General features: G+C 50.5%; 1 protein-coding gene across 2 annotated transcripts in view; it reads left to right on the top strand.

Moving 5' to 3' along the window:
* kiaa0930 (KIAA0930 ortholog) overlaps positions 1–10,521 on the top strand; it is a 35,701-nt gene continuing 25,180 nt past the window's right edge. For both annotated transcript variants that reach the window (XM_042335383.1, XM_042335382.1), the window contains exon 1: positions 1–483. In XM_042335383.1, coding sequence (XP_042191317.1) covers positions 351–483 — 133 coding nt within the window. In that variant the 5' untranslated portion in view covers positions 1–350. The remainder of the gene's footprint in view (positions 484–10,521) is intronic.

The following is a 10,521-nucleotide window of genomic DNA, read 5'->3' as shown; positions in this document are numbered from 1 at the left end:
ATCTCTGAGAGAGACGGAAGTAGGGGCTGGTTGTCCAGGACGGTTTGTCTCGTCTCTTGTCTTTCTCAGGCGTTCAGTTTAATATTTGCAACTCCCGCCCCCTCACCGCCACCGCCGCCACCGCCACCAAAACAAAACCAAGAGCCATGTCGGGTCCGTGACTTGGGCTGTTAAAGGGCAGGGAGGTCACATCCATCCAAACGGCGACCTCAGGAGCCAAGGCAGGAGGGGGACGGCGGGAGACCTGGCTTCAGGGCGGGGGGAGGGAGGGGGGGCAACTGGAAGGGAATTAAAGGGAGAAGGTGGGAGGAAGAAATACCTGCAATGAGAAGAGCGTTAGAGGGTCAGGGATGGCATCCATTCAACAGAACAGAGCAGGAGACGAAGGAGAGGACGGCGAGGACGGATCGCTGCACAGGATGCTGTTGGCCATAGAGGAGGAGAGGACCAGATCCAGTCTCAAGCAGGAGATGAGCGGTTTGGGTAGGTACTCGCTGCTTTGCCTCCAAAAGCCTGCCAGCCTCTGCCAGTCTGCCAGCCTCTGCCAGCCTCTGCCCCTCTGCCAGCCTCTGCCAGTCTGCCAGCCTCTGCCCCTCTGCCAGCCTCTGCCAGTCTGCCAGCCTCTGCCCCTCTGCCAGCCCCTGGCAGCCTCTGCCAGTCTGCCAGCCTCTGCCCCTCTGCCAGCCTCTGCCAGTCTGCCAGCCTCTGCCCCTCTGCCAGCCTCTGCCAGTCTGCCAGCCTCTGCCCCTCTGCCAGCCTCTGCCAGCCTCTGCCCCTCTGCCAGCCTCTGCCAGTCTGCCAGCCTCTGCCCCTCTGCCTTCCTGCCCTACTGCCAGTCTGCCCTACTGCCAGTCTGCCCTACTGCCAGTCTGCACTACTGCCAGTCTGCCAGCCTCTGCCTGCCTGCCCTACTGCCAGTCTGCCCTCCTGCCAGTCTGCACTACCTGACTGGGTGGGAGATGCCCAGTTGCAGTGGTGTTCCCGATCTCTGCCCCCTGTTGTGTTTGCTGTGTATTATTTCTCTCCTGGGGCTGTCTGTCGGGTGTTCGCCTCCCTCTGAGGTTGGAGTTTGCTCTGGACAAGACCGAGCTGACGGGAGGCTCGGCTTTTTCGGGGGTATTTTTTTTTCTTTTTGCTGCCATTTACCTGGGGAGGCGCGGCATCGTGTGCAGGGGTTTGCAGGAATAAAAACCACGCGGTGGGGGGGGAGGACTTCCACTTTCAAACCCCCTGACTGGGGCGGGTTCAGGGGTGAGGATTGTTTCTGCTCACAGACCAATGCACCACAATGTTCCTTTATTTTTGGTTGCATTTGATCAGATATTCCTTAAGACTATGTTACTGTCGGACTAAACAGTAGACGAGAGGAGTGGGGGGAGGGGGGTGTCTGGTCTTTTGAAGTCTAACCCCCTCGAGACCCACATTGTCTCAGTAGATTTATTGGACATCATCATCATCCTCCTCCTCCTCTTTCCTCTTCCTCTTCCTAACCAGATGTTGCCATGTTGAGCTGTCGGTTGAGGTGGGTTTTCAGCAGTCGGGGTTAGGGATGGTGCGGTTAGTACAATAATAATAATAATAATAATAATAATAATAATATCCCTCTCCTCAGACCAGACAATTGTCAGGACTTGAAGGGTCATTAATATTCTGCCACTGTTTTATTTGAAGTCTCGGAAGTACACTGAATCGATGGCTATTTTTCCACATTCAGAGCAAATTAATTCTTATGTGTTGATTGTTCTGATCTTCGTTGGATGTCGGTGTCAGTGTTATTACTGTACTTGTCCACAATGTCTGGGGGAGGGGGGGGGGGGGGAGTGAGGTGGGTGATGTGGGGGGTGGTGTTGGGGGGGGGAGTGAGGGGGTGGTGTTGGGGGGGGGGAGTGAGGGGGGCGGTGTGTGTGGGAGGGGAGTGAGGGTTGTGTTGGGGGGGAGTGAGGGGGTGGTGTGGGGGGGTAGTGAGGGGTGGTGTGGGGGGTGTGTGGGGGGGGAGTGAGGGGGTGGTGTTGGGGGGGAGTGAGGGGGGGCGGTGTGTGTGGGAGGGGAGTGAGGGTTGTGTTGGGGGGAGTGGGGGGTGGTGTGGGGGGTAGTGAGGGGTGGTGTGGGGGTGTAGTGAGGGGGTGGTGTGGGGGGGGTAGTGAGGGGTGTAGTGAGGGGTGGTGTGAGGGGGTGGTGTGGGGGGTAGTGAGGGGGTAGTGAGGGGGTGGTGTGGGGGGTAGTGAGGGGGTGGTGTGGGGGTGTAGTGAGGGGGGGTAGTGAGGGGGTGGTGTGAGGGGGTGGTGTGGGGGTAGTGAGGGGGTGGTGTGGGGGTAGTGAGGGGTGGTGTGGGGGGGTAGTGAGGGGGGGTGGGGGGGTAGTGAGGGAGTGGTGTGGGGGGGGAGTGAGGGGGGGTGTGGGGGTGTAGTGAGGGGTGGTGTGGGGGGGGGTAGTGAGGGGGTGTAGTGAGGGGGTGGTGTGAGGGGGGGTGTGGGGGTAGTGAGGGGTAGTGAGGGGGTGGTGGGGGTGGTGTGAGGGGGTAGTGAGGGGGGTGGTGGGGTGGGTGGGGGGTAGTGAGGGGGTGGTGTGGGGGGGTGTGAGGGGGTGTGTGGGGGGGTAGTGAGGGGGTGTGTGGGGGGGTAGTGAGGGGGTGGTGTGGGGGGTAGTGAGGGGGGGGTGGGGGGTAGTGAGGGAGTGGTGTGGGGGGGAGTGAGGGGGGGTGTGGGGGGTGTAGTGAGGGGGTGGTGTGGGGGGTAGTGAGGGGGTGGTGTGGGGGGGAGTGAGGGGGTGGTGTGGGGGGGGGGAGTGAGGGGGTGGTGTGGGGGGGGAGTGAGGGGTGGTGTGGGGGGGAGTGAGGGGGTGGTGTGGGGGGGGAGTGAGGGGGTGGTGTGGGGGGTAGTGAGGGGGTAGTGAGGGGGGGGAGTGAGGGGGTGGTGTGGGGCGGGAGTGAGGGGTGGTGTGGGGGGAGTGAGGGGTAGTGAGGGGCGGTGGGGGGGGGGTGGGGGTAGTGAGGGGTGGTGGGGGGGGTAGTGAGGGGGTGGTGGGGGGGAGTGAGGGGGTGGTGGGGGGGGGAGTGAGGGGGGTGGGGGGGTGGTGTGGGGGGTAGTGAGGGGGGTGGTGTGGGGGGGAGTGAGGGGTGGTGTGGGGGGGAGTGAGGGGGTGGTGTGGGGGGGAGTGAGGGGTGGTGTGGGGGGGGAGTGAGGGGGTGGTGTGGGGGGGAGTGAGGGGGTGGTGTGGGGGTAGTGAGGGGGGTGGTGTGGGGGGTAGTGAGGGGGGGGAGTGAGGGGGTGTGTGGGGGGGAGTGAGGGGTAGTGAGGGGCGGTGGGGGGGGTGTGAGGGGGTAGTGAGGGGGTGGGTGTGGGGGGGTAGTGAGGGGGGGTGTGGGGGGGTAGTGAGGGGGGTAGTGAGGGGGGGTGGGGGTAGTGAGGGGGGGAGTGAGGGGGGGTGTGGGGGGGGAGTGAGGGGGTAGTGAGGGGGGGTGGGGGGGGGTGTGAGGGGGGTAGTGAGGGGGTGGTGTGGGGGGGTAGTGAGGGGGGTGGTGTGGGGGGAGTGAGGGGGGTAGTGAGGGGGGGTGTGGGGGGGTAGTGTGGGGGGGTGTGGGGGTAGTGAGGGGGGGTGTGGGGGGGGTGTGCGGGAGTGATTACCGTGTGTGTGTGTGTGTGTGTGGAGCTCACGATGAGGTAACCTGGATTGCCGAAGGAAGCCGCAGGTACGCGGTGGGCATGCGCGGGTGGGGGGTGTATGCTGGGAGTTGGAGTCTCCGGCGTGACATTGGGTGAGTGCGTAAAGACCGGGCGAAGTGCGACCTGGAACTACAACTCCCAGAGTGCCACGCGCACCGCCGGCAACACCGCGCGCATTGTCGCCCATCCTTGTTGAAGAGGATGATGTCATTCCACACAGACTGGTTTGGAGCCAGTGGCTGAGTGAGGGCTGTTATGCTTTCAGTGCCACTTTGGTCAGTTTATCAATCTGATTTGGGCACAGAGTCCATGCTTGAGGAGAACCAAACCAGACTGAGCTGCACATATGTGTGGGCTACATGTTCATGTTCTCCACATTGCAAATGTCACCTGGTCTCATTTGGGACCCGCACTCTCTCTCCAGATGAACGCACCCTTCTTACCCAGTTATTTTAGTTGTAACTTGGCAAGAGCTTAGGCTTGGGACTCCAGAATATGCATTGGGCTTATGGAGTCCTGTAGCTCAGGGGTTGGAGCACTCGCTTTGCAAGTGAGAGACCTGAGTTCAATTCCAGGCAGTGCGAAACCTTGGGCAAGTTTCCTTACTCCACACAGAGCCTAATAATAATCCCTCCAAAACCAAAAACAATAATAAATTGGTCATTTTCAATCTATGACTGTTTATGGGACATTGCTGTGCGCAATTGGCTGCCGCGTTCGCCCACAAATATAGTCAATTCACTTTACAGTGTGTTCTGTGAAGCGCTTTGGGACATCCTCCCGACGTGAAAAGCGCTATATCAAATGTAAAGGATTATTATTATTACTTCTGGAGTTTGATCGTTGGGAGCGCTGTCTGTCAAGTTTCCCGCTGCTTGCCCAGCGAGGTCCACCTACCTGTTTGGGCTTTAGCTTTCACGGTTAACAGAAGCAGAGTGGAAATCTGCCCCTCCAAAACCTACCAACAAGCTGGGCTATCTGGCCATGTTATCTCCCATGTTATACCGAGGAATACTGTACAACTAAGCATGCAATCTTGTGTCTGTAAATGAATTGTATTTTTAGCACGCAAATCATCTCTACACGTCACAATCTATCTTGCAACTCTGAAATTTGGGGTGACAGCTGCTGGAAGGCATTATCTGACATCGAAATTCGTGAACACGCGTTCATACATATACAGCGCGTAGAATTGCAGAGAGGTAAGCAGCTGTTGCATAAGCACCTCCAACTAGTGGAACCATCTCAATGCGAAAGGATGTGTGTCTGAGCTATGAGAGGGAAGATGGTGGCAATGTTCTCACGTATTTCAATTTGAGTTGTGTTGCCCATCAGGAAGCTCACAGGGAGTTCCTAGTACCTGATACCCACCCAGTGAGGGTTCAAACCCATGCTTATTGGATGTCAAATGACCAGCTAGTGACTCTCCTCTTTTGGGAGGAAGATGAGCAGGATCTCTTTGGAGCTGAGATGGCTCCATGTGCCATGTTTGGCAACGGAATGTCAGAATCGAGCGCACCCTTTTGTGATGGTCTTGGTAGTCCAGTTGCTGATCCGGTGGGTTCACAGTATTCCAGGGCAGTACTGATGACAGCCTGGCTCATCAGCAGGACTAGGAACGGCAGACTAGTAAGTGGGACAGGGAGTCTGCCTACTCAGCTCTCATTAACCCTGCAAGCCAAAGCCCTGGTAAGGGTGATCCTAGCTAGCAAGCGGTGGGAAAGCTTGCCAGGCAGTGTTCTCAATGGCAAGCTATGCAGTGTTACCTGATTAGACTTCAGCAGCATCACAGCACAAACTCTGGGGTTCCCAAGCCTTGGCTTTTGCCAATCTGCACCTAATACTCTCTGGAATTAGGTAAGCAGGATGCAACCTTTCAGGGAGAGAGTGTGCATTTCATTGCAACAATCTGTCTCTGGAATTTTCATCTGTAGGTAGGATACATGGAACTCTTGTTTGGTCTGGATACTCTTAAGCATGGTGATGGGTTTCTGCATGTGACAGTCACCAAGCTGACCAAAAACAACCCCATCTCTGTAGAGATATAAGATAGAGAAATTTGTAATAATCGTATTTTTGTTTGTCATAAAGATTAAAATAGTACACAGTACTCCAGGGCAGTACTGAGAATAGCATCTGAGGGAGGGAGCAGGCAAGATAGCTTCTGAGGGGAGGGAACACGAATGTCTTAATCACTTAGTACCTTTTTTGAAGATGCTTTGTGGTTGAATTCTCCCAAATTACTTCAATTATCTTATTTTGTTATGGATCCATTTGGTAAAATTATTTTATTTGAGTCCATGTCACCAGTGCAGTACTCAGCCAAACAGAGCAGAAAATTGTGGTTTGAATTCCCTGTCTTAGAAATTGGGGTACTATGATCGTTCTCTGTTTTCCTGGATTAGGAAGAGGAAACATCAACCCGAGTTTTCACTCCTGATGGTGATAAATGAGTGTTTGTGGATGTTGAACAAGAGTAGGATTGAGCTGGGCTGATCAGAGTTTTAAGTACAGTAGTTCCCTAAAGTACATACTCTGGTGTTCCTAATCTTGGCTCTCGCAAATCAGCACCTAAAACTCACTGAAATTTGGTGAGCAGGGTGAATCCCTCCAGGGAGAGAGTTCATTCCATTCCAGGCGCAGGGAAATTTCCATCTGCCGGTGGCATAACTACGTGGCATCTTGCCAAATGCATGGTGATGGGTTTCTGCACATCAGACATCCAGGTATCCCCCAAAAAGTTTTTTTCACAATGGATGTACTAATGAGAAGTGTAAGAAAGGGAGAGGAGAGTTGATGACCATTGGTTCTCAATGCTGCATACCAGATTTATTCAAGACTAACAGCTTTATCCCGGTCTTCATGTGAGGGACTTCGGCAAATAGAGGTGTCTGCTGTGAAGCTACCTGTTTAGCAACAGATCATTGATCATTGTAGGTTTAGGCCTTTGTAAGACTGAAAATGGGCTTTTGCTTCACGTTTAATTCATCTTCTGTACCTGTACTTTTGCTTTTTCTGAATGACTTAGAACACCTCATATTGTGTGTAGTTGCTGTGTGAAACTATCACCAGCACTGCATCTGTATGAACAACTGGTGAGTTTTTTGTGGGGGGATCAGTGGATAGCACTGTGGAGTCACTGTTCCTCAGAGCAGCTGACTGTGGTGTGTCACTTCTACTACACAAATAAACCATTTAGGAAGATGGTGCAAGAATCAATTAAAAGAGGAACTTTAAAGCTTTGTAGCATGGGGTGGAGCGGGGTAGGGAATATGGTTTAAAAGCAAGCTGCTCATCTCAGATTGCAGAGAACTGAAATTGGTATTGTATTTTTGCTGACTAAACATTGTACAGCGAGAGTTGGGAGGGTTTGGCTGTGGCTTGGAGATAAAATAGTGAGTAGTATGTCAGTGCATATTGACTACACTAGCTAAATGTAGAAACTTGCATCCTTTTGTTTTTAAATACAAAGTGATGTGTAATTGCCTGATGGTTTAAAAACAATACTATGCACAATTTATAAAGTGCACTGTTATAACTTGGGTAACGCTATTGTCAAATGTTACCCTAAAACAATGTGCTGTGCAACCAAGCTGCTTTGTAGATTTTAGCAGCTTGAAGTTGAGATGTCTAAGCAGTAAGGATGAGCACCCATTGAGCGGGAACTAGCTCAAGCTACTTTGTCGTGGAACTCACTGACAGAAGTTATAATACTAATCCTTGCATTTGATATAGCGCCTTATCACATCTTCGAGATGTCTCAAAGCACTTCACAGAATATGCTGCATTGTACATTTTGTGGGTGAAACGCGAAAGACAATTACACACAGCAATATCCCACAAACAATCTTGGACCGAAGTGATCAACCTACCATAATTATTTTTTTTTGATGGAATTATTACCCCCGGAAAAGTGATCCGCCAATCAACTAACAACTGGGTTCCTACTTACTGCTAGGTAAACAGAGGCATTTGGAGTAAGGAAACTTGTCCAACATTTTACCCTAACAGGAATCAAACCCAGGTCTCTCGCTTACGAGGTGAGTGCTCTAAGCACTGAGCTACAAGACTCCACGGCAAGTTGTAGTTGAAGTAGAAAGCATCAATGTATTCAAGTTAATAAATATTTCATCAATACATGAGGGGTAAGCAAACAGTTTGGGAGAGGGGATAAGTTGGGGTGGAGGTTCATGTGATGTATGAACACTAGCATGGGCAGAAGCTTTCCACGTTGTACTTTTCTGTGCAATTCTATGTAATTCTTCAACTGAAAAACTTAATAGAATTAGAATCTTCCTGTAGGGAGAAGGAAAGGGAAAAACTAACTTGTGCAGAATCCTTTATAGAAACTACAACTGTTCAGCTGACGGTGGAGGTTTCTGTTCTTGACTGTCTTGCCCTTTTGATTGAAATAGGAAGTTGCATTGTAGGCTCCAAAGGATTACTAATCTTTATGAAATTAATTGAAGGTGAGGAGTAGGGTTGTACAATGTTGAAATGTTTCACTCTAAATAACAAAAAGGCATGGTTCAGGCCTGTCTGAAATCCAGCATGGATTTCTTCCTCTGCATTTCGTTGTTGCGATATCTTGATAGCATTTTAATCAACAACAACAACAAATGACATTTATACAGCACCTTTCACGTCGGAAGGATGTCCCAAGTGCTGAATCAATCTTTTGGATTAACCTGTTTCAGTTGGAATCACTCTCTCCTCTGAGTCAGAAGGCTGTGGCTTCAAGCCCCATGTTGAGAATTTGAACATACAAACTAGGCTGACACGCCAATAACAAAAATAACAACTTGCATTTATATAGGGCCCCACACGCACAGTAGTGTCCCAGATCTCCCAGAGCAGAGCACCAATGCAGTGTTGCGGATGTGCTGCATTGTTAGAGGTGCCATCTTTCAGATGAGAGTCAAACCAAGGCCCTGCCTGCCTGGGTCTTCTACAAATACACAGTCACATCACTTCACAGTAAAACCCTGTGTTGTGCTTTGAGATGTCTCGATAATGCGATGAGGCACAATATCAAATGTGAGGATTATCATTGTTATTATTATCTTTTGATTAGTTGCCGCAGTCTTGAGTCTTCATTATGAACTGATAGAAACAAATCAAACCTTTTTACTTTCAATGCACACATGATAAGATACCTTTTTCAAAGTACACGAGAACCTCCACCCGGCACATCTATACAAGAACGCTTTCCAGCCGATACCACAGGTTAAACAAGAAGAATGAGAAGGCTGGCAGTGTTTCTCGCCCTCTGCTTCCCTGTTCCAGTTGAAGTGATCCTACTGCTGGTACAGATGATATCAGCGAGCAGAATAAACCATTACATCTAACCTGGGACCTTTCGGGTCTATGTGGTTGTTCCACCCAAGGTACAGCATTTATCAACTCTGAGACCCCAAATTACATTCAATCCTGGCCTGCAAGACCATTTTGTCTTAATATTGAAGTTTGTGCAAATTGTAGAAAATTCTAAAATTAATTAATTTGGAAGCTGGTTCTGTCCAGCAGTCTTACAAGCTAAGACAAAGTGGAATTTTGGGCCTATGCCATTGCTCCAATGAAGATTACTTTATTACAATCATCTGAAATGAAGGTTCCAGATATAGCCGACACCATTATTAATACCTTTGCAATGGTAGTCATCTCAAATGATTTGTTCCTCAGCAAACGAAATCATTCTTTTCAGCTTTTGTGGTAAAAATCCTTCCAGTTACTGAGGAAATAATGGTGCATTGTTGTAAGTGCTCTTCAGAGAACAGAACAGAAGGGAGAGCTTGGGTAACAAACACAAATGTCATTTGGCTCCTGTTAAATGCATGACTTGTTCATCATAATTGGTTATTCTTTTTGTTAGGAATTCACAACGATATTAAGTGCTTATCGCACATGGTGCCACTTCTTCCATAGTTCAGTTTTTCAAACTTCCTGGTCTCTCTGCTTACGTACTTTGTATTGTACGCGAGCTTTGTATGATGCTGGCGAGAATGGTGCCAGGCAGTGCCCAAGAATAACTCTTTCTGTGACCATTTAGCTCAGTTGGCAATACCTTACCCCAAGTGCAGCCAAAACCTTCGTGCATGCGTTTGTCACTTGCATGTGTTTGCCACCCGCATACTGACCCAAACCAAACTCTGTACCCACATCTCACCAGTTCTGGCCCAGGCTCCACTGGCTCCCCATCACCAAACGGATCGACTTCAAGATCCTCACTCTCTTGTTCAAATCCATTCACTCCCTGACACCTCACTGCCTTGCCGCCCTCCTCACTCCCCAATCCACCACCCGGCGCCCTCGCTCAACTGGCACTGGCCTCCTGCTCGGCCCTCGCACCCTCCACCTCACCATCGGAAGTCGTGCTTTCAGCCACTATCCCTAAAACTCTGGAACACTCTCCCTCAATCCCTCCTCCTTGCCCCCTCTTTCCCTTCTTTCAAGTTCTGCCTGATTTTTATGGTTCTCTCCCTGCCTGCAAAATGTGGAAATAGCAAAAGCTTACATTGCAATCTTTGTAAAGTGAGTTTCAAAAAAAAGAGGAATTAAGTTTCAATGAGATCACTGCAGTGTCCTTCAATATGTAAAGAAATGGCTTAAGTGCCCCTCTGTCATTAGAATAAAGTACATAACCTTGCATGGGCTGATGATCTTTTGCTCACATTTGCAAGACTAGTTGATTCTGATTCACTGAACTAATCAATAAGGGTGGCTTCTACTGAACGCACATCGAGTCTTTGAAAAAACGTAACAGTTCTTTACATACGAAGGAAGTGTTTAAGTACTTCTCCAGCTGGAGCTGCCTTGTTTTGGCTGACAGGGTTGAGGACATATCATAGGAACATAGGAA

This window comes from Callorhinchus milii, unplaced genomic scaffold (genome assembly GCF_018977255.1).
Source record: "Callorhinchus milii isolate IMCB2004 unplaced genomic scaffold, IMCB_Cmil_1.0 Scaffold5, whole genome shotgun sequence".
NCBI classification, from domain to species: Eukaryota; Metazoa; Chordata; class Chondrichthyes; order Chimaeriformes; family Callorhinchidae; genus Callorhinchus; species Callorhinchus milii.
The sequence above is the reverse complement of the archived record's forward strand: the minus strand, read 5'-3'. Positions and strand labels throughout refer to the sequence as shown.